Source organism: Eublepharis macularius, chromosome 5 (genome assembly GCF_028583425.1).
Source record: "Eublepharis macularius isolate TG4126 chromosome 5, MPM_Emac_v1.0, whole genome shotgun sequence".
NCBI classification, from domain to species: domain Eukaryota; kingdom Metazoa; phylum Chordata; class Lepidosauria; order Squamata; family Eublepharidae; genus Eublepharis; species Eublepharis macularius.
In genome coordinates this window covers 142,311,169-142,337,967 of record NC_072794.1, presented here as the reverse complement: position 1 = coordinate 142,337,967, position 26,799 = coordinate 142,311,169, and the positions used below count along the sequence as shown (strand labels likewise).

General features: G+C 44.8%; 2 protein-coding genes across 3 annotated transcripts in view; one reads left to right on the top strand and one right to left on the bottom strand.

Annotated features, from left to right (window-relative positions):
• LPIN3 (lipin 3) overlaps window positions 1–8,221 on the bottom strand; it is a 51,574-nt gene extending 43,353 nt beyond the window's left edge. The window contains exon 1 of one of the 2 annotated variants that reach the window (XM_054980256.1): window positions 8,167–8,221. In XM_054980256.1, coding sequence (XP_054836231.1) covers window positions 8,167–8,172 — 6 coding nt within the window. In that variant the 5' untranslated portion in view covers window positions 8,173–8,221. Of the gene's footprint in view, window positions 1–2,149; window positions 2,239–8,166 lie in introns of those variants that run through there. The other variant, XM_054980257.1, reaches the window with a different exon arrangement.
• A 12,482-nt stretch (window positions 8,222–20,703) lies between these two features.
• The window catches only part of ZHX3 (zinc fingers and homeoboxes 3), a 54,116-nt gene continuing 48,020 nt past the window's right edge, over window positions 20,704–26,799 (top strand). Inside the window, exon 1 of the mRNA XM_054979902.1 lies at window positions 20,704–20,956. The gene's annotated coding sequence lies outside the window, so the exon portion shown is untranslated. The remainder of the gene's footprint in view (window positions 20,957–26,799) is intronic.

Genomic DNA, 26,799 nt, shown 5'->3' with positions numbered 1-26,799 from the left:
CCTATCATCATCTCTAATTGCATCTTTGTTTAATGCTAAACAGAGTTACACCTCAGTGGGCTTAGAAGGATCAACTCTGTTCATTTTTGCACTATTTGTTAAGACTTACTACTGAATAAGCATATTTAGGACTACAGGGCTATCAAGAGGTCAGCTGTAGTGAGGTCACTAGTAGCCGTGCAATTTAACACTAGATTAGAGACACCAGAGCCAGTACTTGCAGAGAGAGCTACCATACAGAAGCTTTGCATATTTTGTCCTGCACATAAAGCTGCCTTATAGACCACTGGTCTTTCAAGGTCAGTGTTGTCCCTTCTGACTGGCAGTGCGACTGCCCAGGATCTCAGGCATCTTTCACATCAGCCCTTTGCATCCATGTGATTTTGGTGCTCCAACCACACATAACCAGAGCACTCACTATACGCAGTCCGCCTGTTATGCACAGTCCCCATTTTGTGTGAATGGGACAATGTATATATTTTCTGTAAATGCACAGCTTCAGTATGTGTGACTGGAATGCCAGTTTTTGAGAGAATGCATTTATTCACACATACCAAAGATATATGGGGATGGCAAATATGCATGTTGCCCTATTTGTATAAATTGGTACTGAAGAGTGCACATAGTCTACACTTGCTTCACGTGTGCTGGACATGAAAGCCAAACATGAAAAAGCTTGATCCTTTTAGCTGAAGATACCAAGAATTGTGAGCCAATGTGATGTGGTGGTGTTAGACTAGGATCTGGGAGACCCAGGTTTGAATTCCCACTCTGCCATGAAGGCTTGCTGGGTGGCCATGGGTTGGTCACATATATTCAGCCTAACCTATCTCACAAAGTTGTTGTGAGGATAAAACAGAGGATAGAAAAATGGTATGATGAGCTTTGGAACCCCCACTGGGGACAGGATATATCAATGAAGCAAATAAATTAGCATCTGGGGCCTATTATTTGCAAAGCAGATATTTTAACACAAAGCCACAACTCCTCCCCAGTCTCTGCATCCCATACTCTCCCTTCTAGTTTCAGACCAGTAGCTGTGTTAATCTATAGTAGTAGAGCAGCATTTGAGTCCAGTAGCTCCTTGAAAAGCAACCAAGTTCTCCAAGATATAAGCGTTCATGAGTCAAAGCTCACTTCATCGGATATCTGTTAATATCATTATCCACTGAGTAACAGGGGTCAGAAGACATTGGTTCAATCCCTGGTGTGCATGAGATTCAATTATACTGAACATGCATATCTGAATTAATTTTTAAATACCTTTATTCTGGAAAGACATTTACCTATTTGATCAGATCAGCACACAGATATCTTCTTTAAATCCCTGGATTAATGTGGTTTACTTACAGACACTAACTTATTTTTCTCACCAAGATGTCTTAAATTATCAAACGTAGCAAAATATGTTCAAAAGAAATAGCCCCAAAAGAAATACAAATCCATTATGCAGAGATTACTAGCTATATAGTGTTATTTGCATCCTTGTTATCTCTGATTAGCAGTCATACAATTTGCCAGCACTAGAGAAAAGGGACTGGATGCAAAACAGTAAGTTTACCATCAAATCCTCCTACACATGAAAACAATTCAACAGTTAGAGACTTCTTTACTGTTTTCATTTAGGCAATAGGGTAATTCACACTTCTTTAACACTACAGTACAAAAACACAAAGCAACGAGTCACAAGATACATACAGTCACCGGCTCACACCTAGGTGTCCACCACCACTGGGTAATCAAATTCCTTTCTACTTTTCACAGTAGAATAAGTTTCAGTACAACTAAGTTTTAAAAGGCCCAGCTCTCTAGAATACTCCCTTAAAGCTCAATACGGCAGCTCTAATCTGCTCACATACACAAGCTAGCAACTGCAGACAGAAGAGAACACACTGACATATTTCCACACTATTACAGACTGGCAATGCAGAGATGCTTTTATCTTGAGGCCCATAACAGAAGTTGCCTGCTGTGCTAAAAAGGTCCCCCTCAGAACTTCCAGGTCAGCACACACACACTTCACAAACACTCGCACACAAAAGACTTTTTTCCTCAGTCTTCATCACAACGGTATCAAATTGTTTCCTAGAGGCACAAAGGGAAAACCCTAACAGCATACATTTCTCAGCATACATTAAGCTTACATTACCTGTGCAGATCTTAAACTCAATTAGGTGAGTCTTGGACTTTGAAACAGGTACAGCCTTTAGCTTCCCCACAAACAGCTGCCTACAGACATCATTTCTCTTAGCTCCACCCACATCTGCCTGATGCTTCCTGTTTCCTTCATACCTGAATAAAGGGGAGGTGCCTGTACTACCAACATCATGAGAGATACTGTCATCCAAGCCTATGTGATTATCAGATCTCACTTTCTGTTAAACAGCTGAAAACAGATACAAGTTGTTTAGCAACAGCTGCTGAATGCTTCAGCCAAACCTACATCCCTCCCCCTACATGCTTGTCAAACCTGCCAGATATCACTCATTTACAGAGAAACACTCCCGGCTGGTTGGCTGACAGTTCTCTTCATAGGCAGACATGAATACACCAGGTGAAGCAGCAGAATGACAAACTGTGGATAGTCTGAACATCTGCCTGGGGAAAAAAAACTTAAGGTGTGTTACTGGGAGTGCATATTTTGTAGGAGACTAATTCTTGTTTCAGTGCTGTTGAGAAAGCTGAAATCTATTGAGGATAGGTAGTAGCACACCTCCAGTTTTGTGGTACTCTCTTGTAGCACACCTCCAGTTTTGTGGTACTCTGTTTTGCAAGCCCAGTACTCTTGCAAAACAGGAATGTTGAGAATTAGAGCTCTTATCGTTTTTGTGCGGCCTGCTTATGTGCCTTTTACAACACAGAGATGTTTAGCGATGAAGTATTTGTCTCTTTATGGAGTTCTAGCCAGGGAATGCTGAATTTCTGCATGTTGGGATGCTCTTAAATATTCAAAAGTAGGGCAAGCAAAAAAGGGGGGGCATACTGAAAACCTAAACCAGTAGGTGTGGTTACCATGCTGCATGAACAGAAGCAATGTGCATATTTACCAAGCTTTGGTATATGCACTGAACCAAACTCTGAATTTTTCAGGATTCATGCACATGGAGACAGTATGTACACAATAAATACACGTTGTCTCTGTTCACACGACATGGTGGCCTTGTGTACTATGAAGATCATGGGTACCATGTGCTGTCAATACTGTGGGTGGTAGGCTCCCGCGTGCACACAAACATAACATCTGAAGAAGACTACTATGGGAACAGTATCCTCTATGCATGTGCTTTGCTATGTTCTTGCACCCTTCTTCCCTCCCCCCCAAAATCTCTATTTCTACTTTTTATTTTCAAGGCTTTATTTGGAGAAAAGACAACCCATTGCTGTGGTTGAGACAATTCATTTTATTCTGTTCTGTTCCATTTCTTTTATTCTACTTGGAAGACTTATCACCAAATACTGTTTTTGTAAATGTTCATTGTCCTTTTCTTTAAAACATCTCAATGTCACATCTTGTACTGGTTTTTAATGTTTTTTTTGAGTCTGCTGTTTATGATTTTTTGCTCTCTGTGTACGTGAGTCAGTCAACTGAGGAACTCCCATGCCTATGATGAAGTGGGCTGCGCTCTGCAAAAGCGTGCAAAAAAAGTCTGCGAAAATTTTAAACGTTAATTTTAAGGTGCTTGGTTTTATTGTGTTCTATCTGGATTTTTAGACACCGTACAAAAATTATCCAAAAGCCCTGTGAAAGCATGAGTGGGCAAGGGGAAGAAGAGTCAAGTCAGGAGAAAGTCATAATCTTACTTTACCACAAGATGGCAATGCCCAACCTCTTCCTGAGTTGTATCACTGCCTCCACTTGGTTCCTAGTTTTGGTTCTCAGCCAGGGACTCATTCTTTCAAAAGAAATAGGACACAAGCACAGACAGTCTCTCACCTAGAATTGTTAGGATTAGATTAGTTATGTCCTAGAACTGAGCACAAAGCTCAAAAGAGGACACCGTTTCTCAGTTTAAGATCCAAATTGCACGTTATGTTGGGAATCAGTGATCAGAATTCATGAGAACAATCTAAGTAGCTTTATTCAGAATCCTACTCAAGTCTACTTGGTGTGACTTGCTCCCAGGGAAGTGTTTTTCGGGTTGCTCCACTAATCTCAAACAGTAGTCATGCTTGGAGGAAGGGAATATGTATGGGGCAGTGGTACTCGGGCAGCACCCTTTCTTTAGTCACAACTCAACCTCCCTACTTTTAGTCCCAGAAGAGGGGGGGAAGTGTGGGTGCCTGCCTTTTTCTCTCCCCAAACCTTTGGGCATGTCTCATACTCCCCCCTCCTCAGCGCCACACCTCAGCCATTTCACACCACCCTCCTAAGCAGTTCTTTCTGCCAACTCTCTTCCCGTCCTTGTTGCTGCAACTCCTCTTTCTTCCCCAGCAGTTTCCACAGACTGAATGGATGCCAGAACCTTTTTCATCTCTTCAAATCAAATGCCTCATTTAAATGTCAACTGTGTGATATGGAAGCAGAAAAAACTCATTTCCCCTTTAGCAGAGGCTTAATGAGATGTTATTTACCTTCTGTGGTCCATTTCCAAATGTGAAACCTCTGTTAAAGGGCAAGACTTTTTTCTCCAGGCCTGTTGGCAACCCTAGATAGAATGAGAGCAACTAGGACCAGGGGCAGAGCTGCATGGCAGAAACGGAAAGAACTGGGAGGGGGGGGTGGTTCAGGAGAAGAGGTGGGCACGGACCGGCATTTTCCTACGGACCGCTGGTTCGGGGTTCGTGGGCTTCCACGGTCCACAGTCCACGAACTTTTGACGGACCAGACCCGGTTCGCGAACCGGTTCGCGAACTGGTTCGGGTCAGAAAAGGCCTTGTTTTCCCACACATTTTCACTTCAGTTGACTTTCCCCACCAAATGTTCTCATGTAACACTCCTTGATTAGCACTTTTCCAAAGAGACAAACAACAATTTCCCCTCCCCTATTCTGACTGAACCTTACCCGCCCTTGGGGGAAGGAGGGAGACTTGTGCTCCTGTCCAGGAGAGGTGGCTGCCCACAAAATCCACCTACATGGGGCTGCATCAACAAGGGATGCCCTTCCTGGGGCATCTCCATGATGGGAAGTGAATGGATGTACTTGAGTGAAAGCCAACTCCACAACAGGAGATCATGCAGCAATTCAAAGGCCCCTTGCTGGAATGGAAGGCACGCGAGGGAGGGAAAGGATGTCTTCCACACCTTGAGGGAAGGAACTCATGCTACCCTGTTCAGAAGGAGCCTCTTTGGGCAGTGGACAATGAGTCCAATTTCAGTGATGTGGTGTGTCAGCTTGCTTGCTTTCAAGCAAGCTGACCTGGGCCACTGTCCTCCTTGTCACTGGACTGTGGGGATTGACCCTCAGAGAGGCCCTTGCGCTCACGGGAGCAGGACAGTCGCCGACGAAACCCACTTCACCGAACGTGGCGGCGTTGTCAAAGGAAGGATATGCTGGTTGGGGTTCAGGTGGCTGGCGAGAGGGCGGCCACCATGTGGGAGAGGTGGGTTTCGATGGCAGCCACCCCCTCCCTGAGGGGGCCCCCTTCACTGGCCCTGGTTGGGCTTCGAGTGGCGGGCAAGAGGGGAGCAGGGTGGTATTCCCCACCAGGAAAGAAGGTGTCTGCTGGCAGCGGCTGCTGGGCCCAGCAGGCACAGGGAAGTGGCACCCAGCCGCCTCCCCTGAGGGGGTGGGGGGTCTGGCTGCTCGCTGGTGGCACCCCATGTGCCTGGCTGCCGGGCCAAAGGAGAGCGGGGCGGAATGGGCCCGGCAGGCCCGGGGAGGCAGCACCCAGCTGCCTCTCCTGAGGGGCTGGGGGTCTGGCCGCTTGCTGGCGGCACCCCCATGTGCCTGGCTGCCGGGCCAAAGGAGAGCAGGGCAAAATGGGCCTGGCAGTGTCACAAGGAGGAGGATGCCAGGGACAGGGCTTGCCATGATGAGGAGGATACCAGGGACAGGATGTGTCATCAGAAGGAGGATAACAGGGACAGGACGTGGCTGGAAATCCCCCCCCCAAGTCACCCGTCATTTAGGGTGTGAAAACAGCTTTGAAAGGAGTGAAGCAGACAGAGAGCCCCCGAAACGTGCTGCCGGTAGTCCTAGGGTGGATGTTTCACAAAGCCAAGCAGCAGTCTTCCCCCTGCACCTCAAAAGCCAGGCTGGAAATGTCCCCCCAAGTCACCCACTATTGAGGGAGTGAAAAAGGCTTAGAAAGAAGTGAAGCAGACAGAGCCCCCCAAAACCTGCTGCCAGTGGTCCCAGAGAGTAGGTGTTTTACAGAGGCCAGTAGCAGTCTCCCCCCTGCACCTCAAAAGCCAGGCTGGAAATATCCCCCCAAGTCACCCACTATTTAGGGAGTGAAAAAGGTTTAGAAAGAAATGAAGCGGACAGAGCCCCCCAAGACCTGCTGCCAGTGGTTCTAGGGTGGGTGTTTCACAGAGGCCAGTAGCAGTCTGCCCCCTGCACCTCAAAAGCCAGGCAGGAAATGTCCCCCCAAGTCACCCACTATTGAGGGAGTGAAAGGCTTTGAAAGGAGTGAAGCAGAGAGCCCCCCCAAAGCAAGCGGCCGGTCATCAGAGAGTAGGTGTTTCACAGAGCCTAATAGCAGTCTTCCTCCCCTTGCATCTCATCAGCAGCCAAAAAAAAAAGTGGGGGAAAGAAGGCAAGAACTGAAGCAGACAACGCCCAAAGCTGCCTTGCACCCACTGTGGGTCTATGAGTGGGGTGGCGTCACAGCACAATAGAACCCACCAGCAAACCCAGAAAAAAGGAAGAGATTTGGGGGGGAGGGGGGATTAACCCCGAGAAGAACCCAAGGACTCACAATGCAGAAAGAAATCAGCACGGTAAAAGGATTTTTTTTTTAAGTGCTCTGAATAGAAACAAGGAGAAATGGAGAAAAGAGAAAGCTCTCTTGCAGCTGAAGCCTGAAAGCCCCAAGGCACAAGCCACGCTCTCTCGCACACACACACGCACACAAAAATTCCCCACAGAAAGCAGTTGCTGAGCTTAGAACTAACTCGCGTCCCCGCGCCAGGAGAATGGAGCCGATGCTTTGCGCGCGTTGTCTGTTATACAGAAAGAGTGATCTCTGTTTGGCTGACAGAGCTGCCAATCAAGGTTGTCTGTTATACAGAAAGGGTGATCTCTGTTTGGCTGACAGAGCTGCCAATCAAGGTTTCCTGGGCTAAGATTGGTGTGTTCCAAACGGGGAAGGTGTTTCCACCGTTGCCTAGGAAATTGTTTGAGCGGGAATCCTGGCATTAAGGGGCAACAGACACACGGATAGAAAGCCCCAATGTTTGGCGCTTTCGTGAGAAAAACACAAGCCCACGGCCCGCGTGTTCGCGAAGCACGAACTGGGTAAGTTCATGACGAAATTAGGTCCGTAATGCGGACCGTGCCCACCTCTATTCAGGAGTGAAGCCTGGCAGAATCTACAGTTTACTGAACTTTTAGATACTGCCAGTTACAGGGGCTGCCTAAAGATTTGGGAGAGGACCCTGGGAGAGAAGGAAGGGGGAGGGACCTCAGTGAGGTATAATGCCACACTCCAAAGCAGCCATTTTCTCCAGGAGAACTGATCTCTGTAGTCTGGACATCCTTTGTTATTGCGGGAGATTTTCAGGCCCCACGTGCAAATTGGCAACCTCACCAGTTACCTAACTCACCGTGCCATCCTAAGCAAAGTTACACCCTTCTCTAATTCATTGACTGCAGTAGAATGTTGTAACACTGCTTAGGATTCTACTGAAAAGATCGTTTTACTGATCAAGCCAGTAAACCAGTGGTGAGCTGCACCCCAAGTGCCACAAAACGTTCTGATGAGTGACTTGATAAGGATCACATGTCATTTTCTCTCTCTTCACACCGGCTTGAAACAGTAGGGACGGGCGAATGCAGATGACAGGAGGTGAATCCTGCTCCCTTTCCCTTACTTTGATATGCTCCATTTTTTCCCCAGTATTGATCCCGCAGCCTCACTGACTTCTTATTCCAGAGCCTACCTGGAAGAACCAAGGCTTCAGGTTCTGAAGTGAGACATGAGATAGACCAGAATTTAACTCCCCTACTCTGCATATTCCAAGTTTAAAAAAAAAAAATAGACCCCCCCCCCCGCTCTACTTACTTTCATTATGAAATGAGAAGGGTTGTCTGTCTTTCTTCCTTATTCAGGCTAACAGTTGCTGTGGGAGTTATTTGCGTCAGGGAGAAGGTGTGGCTGCTTAGCATTTTTACATGAAATTGAGGATGTTGAGAAACGTCAGATCCTGACTCAGCAGCACACCATGTAGAGATGAACAGATATGCCCTGTCTGATGGTCTCTCGAATGTCATCTAGCGTCTCTCTGTCTTTTGCTTGTTTACTGTTTAGAGCTTGTAAAGTCCTTAGGAACTTCTCTGAGAGTGTGGTGTTAAGCACATGAAACAAGTTTAAAAAAAAAAAACCCTAGCCTTTCTCCCGGATAGGTAGCCCCAGGCAGCCTATTGTTTAGCATTTGCTTCTATCTCCACCCTTCCCATCTCTTTTGTTAGTAGGCTGGCCAGCTCGGGCAAAGTCTGTCCCATGCAGTGCATACAGGGCAGCTGGCATTGCCCACCTATTGTAGCTTCTGCACCTCTATCCTTCCTCGTCTGTCCTGCCAGTCTGGCGGTACGTAATGGGCAAAGCTTGTTCCCTGCTTGCCTGGTATACGTGCAGTCCCCATAAGGGAATAACTCAGGCAACCAAGAGAACCTGTGGTTAGATCAGAAAGCCCTTCCAAAGCCAATGAGTGATGGGTGGGAAATCTAATTTATTCATTTAGCCATCTTTCCATCTTGTTCAGGGTCCCCAGTGCAGCAAGTGACACATAAGAACACATTTTAAAATGCATATATATGCATTTTAAATGGCATTTATACATATAAACAAAGCATACATGTGAGTAGGAAGGAGGGTCAGTGACAGAATGCCAAACAAAATAGAAAAATCTTCACCTGCTGGCAGAAGACAGTGATAGAAGGGGACAACAAATATCTTTGTGGGTGCAAATCATTGACCTGATGCAGGCTCTTGAAGTCAACTGTTATTTGTCTACTTATTGTAGACAAAACAATACAAAGAGAAAAAGGACTAACATTTCCATCCATTTCCATCCACACATTTGTCATCATATAAACAGAGCTGGCATCATAATATTTACCTAGATGTACATGTCTGTCATTTAGTCTAGTAAATATTGAAATCCTGAGTCATTTTGCTGGTCACAGCTTTCCCACGCTTCTGTGGCATGTTAATCAGAATGATGACTGGAATGCATATTCAGGTATGTGTAGCAGACCACTGATTAATTCCCTTAACCACCAATTAATGGAAAGATGACAGTTCATCCCTTAAGACATTCCCCACTTATATACTGCTCTTCTCGACAGATTGGTGCTTCACTCAGAGCAGTGAACAAGGTCAGTGTTATTATTACCCTCACAGTATAGCTGGGGAGCTGGGGCTGAGAGGAGTGGCTTACCCAAGGCCCCTGCTGAGCTTACGGCAATAGTGGGATTTGAACCAGCAGAGTACTGATTTGCAACCCAACCACTTAACCACTATGCTACAGCAGCTTTCTGATTTCTGGTGCACAGACCAGTTAGGAAAATAGAAAACCTGGGCTCGTCTACCTTATTCTTCCTTTGGAAAGTTGGCCATGCCAAGAATTTTTCATGCAAATCAAGGTCTTTTTTGTTTCAGTGATGTGAAGGTATCACATGACCTCAGGCCATATTCTGGGGTCCCATTTCTATCCTTCCCAGAACAGATATATCAGCACAACAACATGGTGCAGGCATAACATCCTTGCACAGCATGGAGTAGGAAATTTGGAGGTCTCAGCTTGGAGAGAAAGGGCAGCCAGTGCAGGTGTTTCAGCACCGAGTAATACCATTTCTATATCCCACCCCTGACAATAGTATGGCTGCTTCATTTTGGGGAGCTGAAGTTTCTGGATCATTTTCAAAGGCGGCCCCACATAAAGCATATTTGATTCAAGATAACAGAAACAGTTTTTTAATGGCAAGGTTTACTGTGTCTTCAATTCTGTCACAGGCAAAAATTCAACAGGTACAGGTTCCCTTTGTATAAATATTAGTGAAATCCTTCTCTGTTGAATTTGTTCCAGTTATGCAAGGTGCAGAAATCCTAACAGGAAGAAAAAGGACTGTTGTGTCTGGAAATTACATGAGGAATTAGTTTACTGGCCAACAGGGGCCCCAAGAAAGAGCCGACTCCTCCCCCTTTGCTGTGTTCATCCAGAATCTGTGATTAAGAAACCCTTCAAGAGTGGGGAAGGAGAGAAGAATAGGGGCAAAGGGCTCTTTTAGCTCCTATGACCTCCTTTCTTCCATAAAAAAACATTTGCGTAAGAGTTGGGGTGGGGGGTTGGAAGCTCAAAGATTATGTCTATAATTGATACGCTATTACTGATAGTAACTGTTGGTAATACTTCAGAATGTTTACATGAGCAAATGAGCCATGACAACATTTCCTTTTGTAAAAGGTCCATAAAAATGCAAAGCCAGAAGCCAAAAGGGCCGCAGCATGCTACTCGATTGCCAGCTCCCGAGGCGACCTTTTCCAGGCATCCAGGCCATGTTGCAAGACAAGCCCAGTGTCATGGTTGATGACAGTCCTAAGCAGGGCTTTGTTTCTGGGAAAAGAGGTGGTGGAACTCAGTGGGTTGCCCTCGGAGAAAATGGTCACATGGCTGGTGGCCCCGCCCCCTGATCTCCAGACAGAGATCAGGGGGCGGGGCCACCAGCCATGTGACCATTTTCAAGAGGTTCCGGAACTCCGTTCCACTGCGTTCCTGCTGAAAAAAAGCCCTGGTCCTAAGAATTCCTGGTGGGGTGTGGTTTGATAACTAGTTGTGTGAGACCACATCACAACAGCAACAGATGCTGTTTAAAGGGAAAGACCGCCATATCTTTCTTCAGTACAATCTTCATAGATTGAGGGAAATTTCCTTCAGGGTTGGGACATTTCATTTGAAGGAAAGGAAGAAAGAATTTTTGTTGCTGTGTTTCTGAGGAAATACGTGGGTTGCTGCCCAGTTTTGTCTGTTCTGAGACAACTGTACTTTCAGTTCCTGGTAAACCTTTAAAAAACATTTTAAATACATAAAGCTTGTTCTGATAATCTTCAAGTAAGAAAGGAGGGAAAGTTTGTTGCTAAAACAAAAGGAGTCTTGTGCATAGGAAGGGAATTTGAGGAAGAGGAGATCATGGCTCAGTGGTCGAGCATCTGTTTGGGATGCATCTCCATTTAAAAGATTGGGTTGTAGGTGGCTGTTTCCACATGGCTTACCTTCTGCTGGAACATTGCGGAAGACAGCGTCTTCGTGTGCGGAATTCCGAAATTATATAAAAAATATTATGAATGCATGATAGGAGGAGGAATGGAAATGAGCTTTCTGCACCCTTAACATCTTGTTCTGTGCTTAATTCTTTGAGATATTTGACCATATAATGTATGCTTGAGACTTGAACCAAGTTGGTTGCTATGTGCTGTGCATGTTCGTTATTTTCAGTCCCTGGGGCTTCCTCATGTAAAAGATAACATGTAGTTTGACCCTTATGGCAGGGGCAGACTAGGAGTAAAAATAACCCCAGAAAAGGGATCGACTCCAGTCTGCCCCCAGCCCGCAGAAGCGAAGAGCCTACCCAGCCAGTCCTGCATGTGGCTCAGCCGGGTGCTGCATGCCCACCACAGGACAAGGGCTGCTGGCTTGTGAGGTGGTAGTTGCTGTCCACCCCACCTGAGGTGAAGGCCATTGGCTTATGGCATCTGCTGTCTGCCTCACAAAAGGCAGGACTCCACAGGCCATCAGCCTCCTCGTGGCGGCCTTAATGGCTGGTGGCCTGCCCCTACCTTATACCCTCCTAATTCCATTGAAGTCAGTGGCCTAACATGCCTGGAGAAAAATATCCCATCCTTTTAACAGAGGCTTAATGTACAGAAACAGGCAGCTGAAGCTTTTCATGGCATGGAGTTAAATAACATTTTTATTCCTGTTAAACATCTATTAAAGGGGCAGGATATTTTTTTCCCTTCAGGCTTTTGAACCCTGTGAAAGTTCCCAAATGATTCTTTTATGCAATCGTTTGTGATCAACAACTGTCATTCTTGAATCTTGGTAGTTAAAGCTCTGGGACGACGTATCCTGCCTTTACTGCATGTTATGAACACTAAGGCACAGGTTGCCATTTCAAAAACTCAGATTAAGAACTTCATTTCAAACTGTTAAGGGGTGTACAATATTGCAGTTCTTAAGCTTTTCGTGTATTTATTACAGTTATAACCCACTTTTCTGTTACATCAGCTCCCCAAGCAAATTCTAGTCCATAAAGATATACCATTTAAACAATGGTTGCCGTTGAAGCAACTTGCAAAATTCTGTCAGATGAGGGGTGGAGGTTGTGGCATTTTTTTCTCTTTTAGCGAGAAGAAAACCTGAGCAGGAGAGGGCTGTCTTGATTCACTGGAAATGGCAACCTCACAATTAAAAGAAGGGTTCCTTTGCCCTTATTCCAGTTCTGAAGTATTCAGTCCCAGTGCTCTCTCTGAGCCTTCTACAGACCCAGATGCTCTTTCTTTTTCTAAAGGTAAAGGTAGTCCCCTGTGCAAGCACTGAGTTATTACTGACCTACAGGGGACAACGACAACATTTTCTTGGCGTACTTCTGTTAGAGGTGCTTTGCCATTGCCTTCCCTAGGAAACTGGGTGCTCATTTTACTCACCGCGGAAGGATGGAAGGCTGAGTCAACCTTAAGCCAGGTACCTGAACCCTACTTCCGCCAGGATCGAACTCAGGTCGTGAGCAGAGCTTGGGTTGCAGTACTGAAGCTTACCACTCTGCGCCACAGGGTTCCTTCTTCTACCCCACCAGATGTTGGTAGTTATAATTCCTCACTCAAGCCAAGCCTGACTCTGATTCTTTTTTCTTCTAGTCTATCATATCATTAACCAAAAAAACTCTTTTTGCATTTTGGCCATGCAGACAGGCCCAGGTTATTTATTTATTTAAAATATTAATGCCTATGGTGAAGTAGATACTTTTTGGTTGTCTAAACACCAAAAACCCCAGTATGCTTTTTCTTTCATGCCGCATAATTGAATTACACCAAGTCTCTGTGTCAACTCCTTTTCCCCTTCCTTCTGTCATTTTCCCTATAAAAGAATCCCAGAATGATACCATCTTCCATAATGATTTCCTCTTTATAGCATCTGAAGACGTCAGCTCTGACTCATGAAACCTCATAAAGAAATAAATGTTGCTCATCTTTAAGGTGCCACTAGACATCTGTTTTATTTTGCTACAAATGACTACAATGGCTACCCTTCTGGAATGCTGCACAATTGCTAGGGTTGCTAATCATGGCCTTGCAACCAGAAGACTGGGGGAGGGGAATATGGGGGCATCTGCAGTGACGGTGTGACATCAGTCCTGCAAAAACCTAAAGTGATGCCTTATATGTCTATGAATTGTCAGTGAGTACGGTAAAGCCATAGTTTCCTGCGATATGTAGAGAGGACTGATATCACTTCTCAGTTTCCCCCAGAAGTGATGTCATGATGTCAGCCCAATGGCCATTTTTTTTCCAGTGGCAGCAGGAAATGGGACTGGAAGTAGAGAATTCCCCATCCCCACAATTGCCCGTCTACCGAACTAGTATTGACAACAGTTTTCATGGTAGCTGTTCTGTTGTTAAGTGCAACTAGGCTTTTTACTCAGATAGGAGGGCTGTACTATAAGGAGGTGGTCTCAAAGAAATGCATAAATAAAGGGATAGGGACTATATACTTTATTGCTGTGTACTGTCTGTTGCTGTAAGTATGATCCTACTGGGTAGCTTCTATGTTGCTTAATATGCCAGTCTTAGAATTGCTTATGCTCTGTTTCAGTATTTCTTCAACTCTATATTGGATTTCTGCTGGCTTTAAATGTTTGCAAGTTTGCATTTATATATCCTATTCATTGTTCATTGAAATATCTTTGGAATTGACTGTACTGATTCACACTATGTAATCTGCCTTGAGTATCAGTAAGAAAGGCAGATTATAAATAACGTAAATAAAAATAATAAACATTCTCTTAAATATTATTGTATAAGAAAGGGAGAATGTAATTTTCAGCATGCTAACAAACTTTGCTTCTGAAGGTGGCACCACAGGCTACTCCTGAATAACTTACAGTGCATTCCTAAGCAAAGTTACTCCAGTCTAAACCCATTGGACTAACTCTGTTTAGGATTGCACTGTTAAAGAAGTATTTTCAGTGGTAACTAATGGGAGAAACCATTAGGCAGCAGTCTTTTATGCAAGTATATGACTCTTGGAAGTACATATAAGTATCCTTATTTAAATTATGAAATGCTGGAGGGTATTTCATGCATTTCAAATAGACTATATTTTGACTATCAGTCAAACTTTCGCTTTGAAAATAGCACATAGAGTAGGGAAACGCTGAAAACATACACTTCTAACCAAATATCTGCATTGTTTCAGTGTTGCTTAATGTTCTATCTATTTTGATTGTCCTGTTTTCTTCCCCTGTACTGCTGTCCAGTTGAGTGCTACGGTTCCCAGTTTCTGGTAGGTAAATTCCTGGAGATTTGGGGACAGGACTTTGGGATGGTGGAGTTTGAAAGAGAGGAACATCATTGAGGTGTAATGCCATAGACACTGCCGGCATCAGGATTTCTAGCGCCTGCGGCAACCCCCCCCACACACACACACGCATGCTGCACCACAGACTGCATGATGACGTCATCACGCAGTGCAAGCTGGGAGCATTGGCCGACGGATGGCTGGGGTGGCGGGCGGAGGGTGCTCCGCACTCCCCACGCTGCCCCGGCAGCGGCTCGTGGCTGCTGTGCCCGGCTGGGGGCGTGTGGAAGTGGCAGCGGCACGGGGCTGGCTGGCTGCAGCTGCTGCGAGCTCCGCGACACACACCTCCGCCCCCGACACCCCCTCCGGCACCTCTTTGGTGCCCTCTCGCCCTGAGGCCACTGCCTACCTGGCCTCAATGGGTGCGCCGGCCCTGGCCATAGAGTCCAGCCTCCAAAGCTGCAATTTCCTCCAGGTGAATTGATCTCTGTAGTCTGGAGGTCAGTTGTAATTTGTGGAGAACTCCTGGCCTCACCTGGAGGTTCACAAACCCTAGCAGGGGCCTACTTTCTTTCATATATTAAATGACAGTATATGCACAGAAAGTACAGCTGGTGGAAGCAAAGAAGAAAGGGAAATAGTACATAAAACAATATAACCAAAACACTGCAATCGTGTTTGCTAAAAGTTCCCCCAAATGACTGGCAAGGGGATAGACTTTTTGGTACTCATAAAATGAACACAAGTGTCTTCAATGCAGTTGAAGACTGGTAAGAAAACCAAGAAGGTCCCTCTCATGAGATAATATTTCTCTGGAGTGATAATAGAATAAGCTGTGCATGAATGCATGGTGCTGCTGTGTAACAGTGGCTTGTTTCTGATGACTCCTGTCAGCGGAAGAAGAGGGAGGGATTTTCATTTATGGATTTATATCCTGCTTTTCTTCCCAGAGGGGACCCAAAGCAGCTAGCAATACAGGAAACAAATACAACAAAAACAAGTGGGAAGGGAGGCTTCAGAGCATCAACCAGACCTTCCCTCTCTGTTAGCCAATCTTCCACCCAGTTTGAGGCCATGACCTCATGTAGAGAGAAGAAATTCAATGAGATGTTACTCACCAGCTACCGGCTAGCAGGATCGTTATTCTTCCCCTGCCAAGTTACCTTTCCCACTACAGACTCTCCACTATGCTATTTCTGAGGGATTCCCAGGAACAGAATGGGGGGAGGAGTGTGAAAGTGCTTCTCTGCCACAGGAAAAGATGTTCTTTAGTAGCACTGGCCATATAAAGGGGGAGAGGACGGAGGCGATCAAAGCTTCTTCAGCTAAATTGATGTCTCTTGATTGGCAAGTAGACAGCAGGCAAAAGGTACCGGCTAAGGTAGTGGGGGAGTGAGACATTTGGCTTGGTTTAGACAAGCGGCTGCTGTTTCTGCTTCCGCATTGCTTTGCTGTAGTCTGCAGCAAGGCGAACGGAAAACACAGTAGCAAGCCCTTAGCAACTGTCTCTGTGACACCCTCTCTCTTTCTGTCTGTTCTACCGCACCCCTCCAGGTCAGAGGGAATCCCCACAGAGAGGAGGAGGGAGTTAAAGGGATTTCCCAGCCAGTCCACTCTTCTTCCAGGAGGAGTGATACAAGAGCCATTTAAAACCACAGAGAGAGGCAGTGGGAGGAAGCTTGGCACTGTGTGTTGTTTCCTGTCTCTCTCAGCTGGCTTTGAAAGGAGCTGCGATTTTCTTCAGCGGATCAACAAAGAGGCTTTTGAAAGAGGTGATTCAGCAAACAGTAACACAAAGAAGGAGAAAAAAAAGTCAGAAACTCAGAGTCATTTCCCCCCCAGAATGTAAATTCCCGTGCAGTGAAACTGAATCTAACCAAACTCTGTTTTTTTCGGGGATGACTAATTTTGAAATGTCAAGATCGTTGATGCAATGGTTCAGAAAAGCACCAGGTGTTTGTCAACAGTCTTTTGTCTTCTAGCTGTGGCAAAGTCAAATAGGATTGGACTGGAATATTTAAGAAGTATCAGGAAATCTGTCCCTGGGAAAAGACCAAATAAATGAGACGGGGAGCTTCAAGGGTATTACATATCATAAAATCTACAAAAATTAGCTACTTGCTCACTAGATAGGAAGCCAGTTTGACCTAAAATGTTATGTACCATCTGTGATATGACACATGGCATAGAGGGTAACAGTCACTGCACTGGTGGCTCCATACCTTTTATCTCTCTGCCCAAAGAGGCTTGCCAGTTCATTAACATTATTTCAAAGAAGAGAGTGGCCCATCCTATTAGGAGAGTTTTCCCTCTTCTGGATTTGGTACAGAAATAGTATTCATGATCTGTTGATTTTATGATTCTCTAAAGATCTTCTGTTTATTGTTCTTATCTCTTGTTTGGTATTTTGTTTTTAGATTAGTTTTGTGTTTCATTAAAAAAAATACAGGCTTGAGTTTATTATCCACTTAGGGAACATTCCTGAGAAGGGAGTCAGGGGGAACTTAAAAAATAATTTAATCATGAATACATTTGCAGATAGAGGAATTCATGGGGTTGTATTTAAGAGTCCTAATGTTCATGTGATTCACCCCAAATCTAGTGAACTTGGTTTGAAGCTGGGTCCAACTGTTGGCATTTCATTGATTTGACTGAGTTTGGGCTCTGTTGATTGTTCAGTTTGTGTTTTTCTTATAGTTAAGGCTGCTGTAGCATAATGGTTAAGTGGTTAGGCTGCAAATCAGCACTCTGCTTGTTCAAATCCCACTAGTACAACGAGCTCAGTAGGTGGCCTTGGGAAAGCCAATGATCTCAGTCCCAGCTCCCCAGCTGTACTGTGGGGATAACAACACTGACCATGTTCACTATTCTGATTGGGGCACATCTGTTTAGAAGAATGGTATATAAGCACAATATTATCACCATCATCACACCACCTGTGTACTGGCTTTAATGCATTATTTGATGTTTTATTTGTTTTTATGCTATTAGAAAGTTTGTTCACCTGAGCAGAGAGCCAGTGTAGTATCATGATTACAGTATCGGACCTGGATCTGGGAGCTAGTCGCTTTTTCTCTCAGCCTCACCTACCATACAGGTATGTTGTGAGGATAAAATGGAGGAGGAGAAATAAAATTGTTAGCCGCTTTGGGTCACCACTGGGGAGATCATAGGGAATAAAATTAATAGTGTTTTGTTGTTGATTGTTTTATTGGAAGCTGCCATGGAAGCCAGTTAAGTACTTGAGGTGAGCAAATCTACTAAATAAAACAAATTACGTGGAGCTACAATATAGGAAGAATAGCATCCACTATCAGTGGTGCACAAAACATGGACATGGCATGATTATATAAGAACATCAACAACATGCTACACTTTGGTGAGAAGAGTGCAAAGTCAACAGTGGTTGGGTGCCATTTTACCCTAGCAACTTAAAAGACAACAAGAGTCCAAGGCAAACCACCCAATCCTCCTCTGGAATCTCATAGTGCTTGGGACATGAGGAAAGGGGAGGCATTTCCCAGCAGGGGGTCAAAGTTAAACAGCTTGTTTAGCTTGTCAGAATATGATGCTGCTTTTCGAGTGGCGAGAAATCCATTATTTCCAGCATGGCAACTAAAGCAGATCTTCAGGACTGGGCTGTTGAGCATTATAGGCTGACTGAAAATGATAGGAGCCTTTCCAGTGACTCAGAGGCAGGAAAGGGCCTACAGTTGGGTGTGCACAAAATACATCATTAACCAAACAGGTCATGCTGGGAAGTCATCCTGAAATGGAAATAGCAGGAATGCGGGAAGCATATTGGCAGGGACCTTTGTTTATAAAATCACAGCCACCTACATAAAGGAACTTTGTGTTCTTTTGGCCTGGAGTAAGGTAAGGCTGAGAGTTAGAAGATGAATAGGTCTTGAGAATGGTTTCTATATTGTCTGTTATAAATGTAGCAAATTGGGGAGAGGTGTTATTTTCCAAAACTATTAAAATGTTGTCAGCGTCTGGATCTTTTTTGGCTGGCATTTTATTTCAAGGATATGTTGCAGTTTGTTGCTAAAACAGTGGATGTAGAATAACCCTTAAAAGGCTACCTGTACCATTCTTACTCGAAGGGTAATGCAGCTTACCTGGTTTCCCTTCCCCTATTTTATCCTCAGAACATCCCTGTGAGCTGCATAAAGATGAGAGAGTGACAGAACCAGGGGTAAGTGGGGGTATCCTACGTTGTACCCTATAACTACTACACCATACTACCTCTTCATGTAGCAGGGGACACACACACACACACACAAAGAGGAAACAGAGAATGGCACTTGTGAAGATGCTCCGAACAAACAACTGGACCCCACAACAAGATCGCCATCCTGTGTAATGTTTTTTAAGCTGAGGAAACAACTGTGGCAGGTTGCCAGCAGCTTTGAAGGGGGGGGATGTCCTGTCCCTTTAATAAAAGTTTAATGGGATGTTATTTACTTCCATGCTATGAAGAGCTTCAACTATTCATTTCTACATATAAGACTCCATTAAAGAGAGTGGACATATCTCACCAGGCCAGCTGGCAACCCTGACTGTGAGTAAGGAGCCAAGTTGTGGAATCTTAGGATTTTGTTTTGTTTTGTAAGTTACTAGACAGGAATTGGTCCCTTGAGTCAAGAAAGCAGCCATAAAAAAGCAAACAAAACAAACCAGAAACTATTTTGAGAACACCTTAAAAATTACTAATTTTTAGAAAACAAGAGAGTTGTTTTCAAACAGCTATATTTATTACAGCCCATGTATACATAATTTTTAAAGACGTATTTATGAGTTCAAACCATTTGCCCTATCACACTGCAGACTAAAAGAATACAGACGACTCTACACAGCCCACCTTTTCAGAAGACCCCTAGCAAAAGCTGCCCACAGCTGCCCCTTTTACAATCTCCTTGTCCTTGCCCATCGCAATGTGACATGGTTTTGTCCTTCCTGTTACTTGCCAGCTGGTGTGGGTGGACAAGCTCACAATTCTCTCCTTTTGTTTGTCGTCTTAACGAATGGAACTCTGACTTTCGATAGCTCATTCCCTGGAAATCTGGTCTCTAAGGGGCTACTGGACTCGAATCTTGCTCTTCTACTACAGGATAACATGGCTATCCACTTGAAACTTGTGCCCATTACTGAATCCCAGTGAGCATGACCATCGAAAGCTCGTACCTTGGAAATCTAGTTGGTCTTTAAGATGCTATTGGACTCAGATCTTGCTCTTCAATTGTAGACCAACACAGCTACTCACCTGAGAATATCTTCACCAATGTGAAGTTATTGTTTGAAACTTGGTGCGTGTGCACAATGATCCCATTACTCCAAGGAAATGATTTGACCTTGCTCACAATCATACTGTTTGTCCCATCATCAATTGATCCAACTCCCCCAATACCAGCAGATATTTATCTACCAGATCCCAGAGCGGTGTCATTTTACAAATATGTGCCATCAACTCACAACCGACATATGGAGACCTCAGCAAAAGGCTTTCAAGGCAAGAGACATTCAGAATTGGCTTTTTATTCCTCTGTCTTCCTCAGCAGAGCAGCCCCAGTTCTTCCTGGTGGTCTCCCATCCAAGTTCTGACCAGGTCCGACCCTGCTTATCAACCCAGATCAAACTATACCATGCTGCCTTCCCTCTCATTTTCCGAACCACCCTCTCCCAGTCTGAACATGCAGGTTGAATTACATTATTTGGCTGAATGGAAAAGAGAGAGAGAGCAGATGAAAAGGAGATAAGTGGGGAGAGGGAGAGCAGAAAGCCGAGGAAAAAATACAGCCGAGAAGGGCAAAATAAAGAAGCGCCTCCTGCCCCGATCCCCCGGAAGAGGACAGGAACGATCCCCTTCTCTAAGCGAAACTACGCTGCAGCGACACTACCCAGTGGCTAGAGCGCATGCGTTCTTTACGATCCTGACACCGGTGACGTCACCCCCTCCGAGGCCGCGGCTCTCCCCCGGAGTTGCCAAGCCGCGCTGAACTCTGTGTGTGTCGCGCCTGCCCGCTCCGTATTCCTCTCCCCTTCGCCTCCCGGTCGAGGGAGGCTTCCGCGGCCCCCTCAGCCCTGACGCTGCTTCTGTGGCGTCGATTCGACGGTTTGTCCCCCTCCCTCGCCGCTCCAGCTCCTCCTCCTCCTCCTCCACGCTAGACGGAGCCACAGTTGGGGCCTCGGCTGCCGGCTTCCCGGGGCAGTTTCTCTCGCCTCACGGGCGCTGGGACCCGGCGAGCCGAAGCGGAGAAGCGACCGCCGGAGGAGGTGAGTCCCGGGGACGCTGGAGCCCAGGAGGCGACGTGCCTTCCCTGGAGCGTTCCGGGCGCCCCTTCATTCCCCCCCCCCCCGAGGAGGGGTCGCGTCCCATTCCCTCCATCTCGGCTTCACATCCCTTAGTTAGCCCGACATTATGCCCTCAGTTCGGTCTCACCGGCTTCCCATTCCCCTGTTTCTGAGTCTCCCCACAGGGCTCTTTCCCCAGCCATGTACCCCCCCCCCCCTGTTTGCCTCAAGACCCGCGCTCCCCCTTCCCCGGTGTCATGCCCTTTCCCCGGACCCTTCTCTCTTCACACCCCCTTCGCCGCTCTTGACTTGTCAATAATGTCCACCCTTTGCTTCCCCTCGGGCACTCCCACCTTACCGTTCAGGACCCCCCCCCCCCCGCTCTGGCATCCATCTCCCTTTGTCTTAGCACTCTCCCTCTCCCTTACTCTCTGGGGATTCCTCTTCATTCCGGCTGGCTTTGCACTTACTTTCACAGAGGGGTTTGGAGGGAGTTTGCCTTTCCTCTTTCTTGGCTGTGTTGCCTCCCCGAATCCAGCCGCATCCTGGTATCCAGCCCCTGTTAGAAACACACACTCACCTCAGCCAAGATTCGGGTCCAGTAGCACCTTAAAGACTAAGTAGTTTTCCGGGGCATGAGCTTTTGAGACCCAAAGCTCCCCTTCTCAGATGCGTTTATAAGTCTTTTAAGTGTATCTGAAGAAGGGAGGTTTGACTCTGGAAAACTCGTGCCCTGGAAATCTAAGACAAGAGTCGGGTCCAGTAGCACCTTAAAGACCAACTTTGACTTTCAAAAGCTTATACCCTGGAAATCTAAGACAAGATCTGGGTCCAGTAGCACCTTAAAGACCAGCTTTAACTTTGACTCTCAAAAGCTTGTACCTTGGAAATCTGGTTAGTACTTGACCCAAATCTTGCTCTTCTACTACAGACCAACAGAGCTACCCATCTGAAACTCATCTCAGCCAAGACTTTTAATAACTCACCAATCCTTAGATTCACTCTTTCACCATCTCTGCAGCTGCTGATACAGCACAGCAACAGTGGGGCTTTTACATGGCAGGTTTCCCAGCCCCAGTCCACCAGCAGTGGCCATCCACCCTCCATGGGCCACTGGGGCTTCTTTTTTTAATCAACATTTGAATGTTATTATAGTGGTGTATAACAAGAAGTGTATCAACAGGTTCTCTGAATTCCCACCTTTTCATTTCTTTTGGTTACATCTTTTCTCTTGTATGTCTGCAACAGAAGGCGCTAGAGGCTTACTTTATTTTTCACTGAAAGTTGGGAATTCAGGGAACCTGCTACATACATTGTTACATTAGTATGATGACAGTCAATTGCTGATTTTTTTTTAATGAAGGCTCAGTGGCTTGAAGAAACCCCTACTATTAATTTTTTTTTAAAAGCCTCTTCAGTTGTGGAGGGAGGAAATAGCCAGTGGGGGAGATAGGGGCAGGGAAAATGGCTGCTGTGTGGGAGGGGGAATCTGAATTTTCCCACCCACATGACAACTATTCAGGCTTTCCTGTGATCTTACCTAAAACTTTGCAGCAAAGCAATTTGAGAAAGATTGGAGAAAAGCCAGGATAGCCTTGTGAGGTGCAGGAATCTACTATGATGCTGTAGAGAAGTGGGGGGAAATTTCTAACATCACTGAACTCAGAACCTATGTGGATATGGCCTCTGTCTCCTCTTGAAAATCATCTGTGGCCCCATTTTCTCTATGGCTTTGGTTCTGATAATCGTCCAGAGCAACTGGTGGCCACTGTGTGAAACAGGATGCTGAACTAGGTGGATTGCTGGACTGATCCAGCAGGGTGCCTCTTAAATTCTTGTTTTATGTTCTGATAGCCTGTCCCTTAATTTAAGAGAAACAAAAAGAACAAGTTGCTTGTGGTGTATGTTACCTTTGGAAGGTATGCCCAGCTTTTCTAGGTTTCTGACTACTACTCCCCTTTGAAGAGTTATTTTGTTCTGTTATTATTTTATGTTTCCACTTCTTCTGTCATGGCTGTGTTTCTTTCCATTCACTTCCAGGGCTACATCTATTTTGATTCCTATTTTATTTTCCATTTATTTGTTCCCACTTCAGAATTCACTGGATGACTTCTTTCTGTTGCCTAGATATTCTTTCACTGCCTCATTTGTGACAGTGGGACAGTTATTTCCATACCCTAACTTTCAGTTCACTTTTGACTTTTAGATGGACTTCCTGCTGCCAATAAGGGTTCCGTGCTCTTTTGCTAGGCAGAGGGGAGTGGGAAGTATTGAGAGGGGTTTAATCTGGCTCCTAGGAAGTTGTCCTTGTGTTGAGAGATCAGGCTGTAAGCAGCTGAGGTTGTTGGAAGTTTGGAAATCCAGTATTTATTTCCTTCAGTTATTCCCAAATTTTCTCCACAGTGGAACTGAAGATGTATACAACTATCTCCTCTTCTCCATTTTATCCTCAGAGCAACCCTGTGAGGAAGGTTAGTTTGAGAGAGAGTGACTGGACCAAGGTCATGCAGCCAGCTTCCATGGCAGAGTGGGGATTTGAAACCGAATCTCTCAGATCCTAGTCTGACACTCTAAGCACAACACCATGTTGGCTGTTGGAGAAGATGGTGTTTTGAAAGCGATCACACTTGGGGCAGGAAAATCTGCACAGTTACAGATCAGTCGTTATTGACAGGCCTATTTTTCTTCTTTAAAATACCCATATTTTATACCAAGTGAACCTATATTATGTGCTCCAAATATATTAAGTAAATGCTCTTGCATAATTATTCTAGGTTTCATGTTTCCAAAAGATGTGGGTGTCTCTTCTTAATACCACTTATGTTCTTCCAAATATTTCATCACAGTCATGAGGATTAGAAACTTGCCTTTTGAACCTAACAGCCAAAATTTCTCAGAACACCATAATTCTGTATTTGTGCACTGACTGGCTTCAAGGAGTTGACGTGAATAGCTGATTGGCTTGCAGAGAATTGACAGCAGTTGGCATGTTTGTATCGCAGAAATAAAGAATAGCATCCGTTCCATAGTACACGTTTGCTTGGCCATCATGTTGCCAGCTTGCCAGCTTGTTGTGAACAGTGTGTTACCTGTGCAGTGTCTTGCTTGTGTTCCTGTGCCAGGCAGCTGATTATGCAATCCATTTTGTAAGGCACTATTAGCTTCAATCATGTCAGAGCATAGCAACTGCTCTTGGTAGATTAAAACAATTGCTGGCTTCCTATTGTAAAAAAAACACCTTTGGTATTTGCTCCTTAAAAATATGTTTATCTTCTTTTAATTGGTAGCCACTTAGCTGCAACAGTTGTCTACAAAAGTTCACACTACAATGCTTTTTCTGTTTAACTCTTGGTCTTTTAAAAATATCGTTTATTAGGTTGTTTTATATTGCGAGCAGAGTGATATGAGAACCTGACTAATGTGGCTGCTTTTCCTTCTAAGTACAGTATGATTACAAATAAGGATTTTTAAAATTTGTAGTGTTATGCGGAATTGTTCTCAGTCATACTTGGAAAGCACAGAATTCAGATCCCTGCTCTATCTTGGCATTATTTCAATGATTTGCTTGGGCAAGTGGCACTGACAGTGGGCCAAGCTGTAAGTTAGGATACTCACATGTAACTTTCTCCTGGTATTTCTAAAAATGAAAAGTAGCCTTCATAGACTGCAGTCTTGAGCACAGAACATGTGGAAGATGGGGTTGGTTAAACTCTTTTTTTCCAGCTGTTTTTCACTTGAGAGAAAAATTACCATCTTTCCCTTCTGAGGAAAAGATATGAGGAACTCTATCTGCTCACCTGGGGTGGGTGGGGCTGGCAACTGAAGGGTGGATACTCTTGACTGGAAAAATGGTTTGCAGGAAAAGAATTAAGTACCTTCTGTCACTCACCCTTCTTCTGCTTCTGTGCAACCTCCCATGTCTGTTTTTATTTTTAAAAAATGTCAGAGGAAATTTAGATGCAATTGTGTAAATATAATCAGGGATGCGCACTTGAAAAAATGGTATTTTTTTAATTTGGATTTTGGTAAGGGGCGTAATAGTGGTATTTGTGGGTATTTGTGTGCTCCAATACTGTTTCAGGATTCAGGTTCCTTGTGGGGTGGGATTCCAGAATTATTTGGGTTCCATTGTTTTTAATGGAGAAGTAGGAGGTGGGACTGGAGTGGCTGTTTTTCAACCAAATGACATCAAAATTTCAGGGGACTTAGTGCTGCCTGTCCACTAAAAACACCCCCCCACCATGATTCAAGCAAATTGATCCTAAGGGTCCAAGTCTATGGACCCCTGAACAAGGTGACCCCAGCCATCCTGCTTGTCTCCATTGTTTCCTATGTGGAAAAAATTCAAAGAACCCAATAACCAAAAACACACAGAAGAGCTACCACTGGCCAGAAGCTTCAAAATGCAAACAAGAACCAGTGACAAACCAGCAGAGCCATGGACCAGTGTGGCAAGCCCAGCACAACCAATGTGAAATCAGAGAATCCCAGCAGAACCAACCTAAGCAAGGGACACTGTTGCAAACCCAACACAACCAATGTCAAATTAAAGAATTCCAGCAGATCCCAGGGACAGTGTGGCAAACCCAACAGAACCAACAGCCTTTCATCACTAATGCTTCTGTCCCCTCCCACCTCTATAAAGAAAAAACATGACAACAATACAGCATGCATGAGCTTTGTTTTAAGTGCTTTAATGAGATCTGCTTGTGCTTGTTTTAAACTGAGATACTTATCTACTTTCCTAGCATACCTTGTTCCAATGATATTTTTTCTTTATGAGAGTGGCAAGAACATTTTTCCAGAGGAGTTAGCTGTGTTAGTCTGTAGTAGCAAAAATAGAAGAGTCCATTAGCACCTTTAAGACTAACCAACTTTACTGTAGCATAAGCTTTTGAGAATCACAGTTCTCTTCTTCAGATGCAGGGTATTTGAAGAAGAGAACTGTGCATCTGAAGAAGAGAACTGTGATTCTCGAAAGAACATTTTTAGTACCTATTCATTTATTTTCTGCAAAGAAGTTCTCCTCCAATATCTGATCCCTTTACCTGAGAGAAACACTTCCCGAAAATTTGTAAAATGGAAGAAAAACAGGCCTAGGAGCATTAAAATGCCAGCCATGGATATTTTTGGATATTTTTTGAGAATTGATATCTGGTATTCTTGAGACTCCCAAATATCACCCATGTACCCAAAAATACTGATTAGATATTTTTCAAATATTTTTGGACCATAAATATCCAAATGCACATCCCTCCATATAATGTGTGGTTTGGCTGTACTAGTCACCTTTTCCCATCTTTATAATGGCCTGCCTGATAAGGTAGCTGTGATAACAAACCAGGTTGAAGGCCCATTGCATGTTAAAGGTCTTAGCTGCCTTGGTGGCCTTGATGAGGGCAGGAAGTGGGGTGGGTGGTGGTTATATTTCATAAATAAGTGATAAAGAAGAATCACATAATAATAGCTGAAGTTGGTGGGCATGAACTGATTTGGAGAACATCACTTGGAGAACAGACAGCCAAGCTCAGAGCATCGCTCAGATTGTCCCACCTTGACCTAAAAACTGAGTTTTTCTTCTTTCAGCACTTAGCAAGTTTGTGTATGTCACAGATAGGAGGAATGTTGTAATCAGGCTTTCTGACAATCTTGTATTTATAGTCCAGGCAGGCAGGAACTTACTGGGCTCAAGGACCTCTTATTGCACACAGCTGGCTGCAGATGATTTTGGGAACTGGAAACATTTTGAGTGGGATGCCGAACCCAGATGGAAAGAGCGTGTGCTCGGGTCTTGCATCACTTTCACTTGGATGGTTAACATTTCT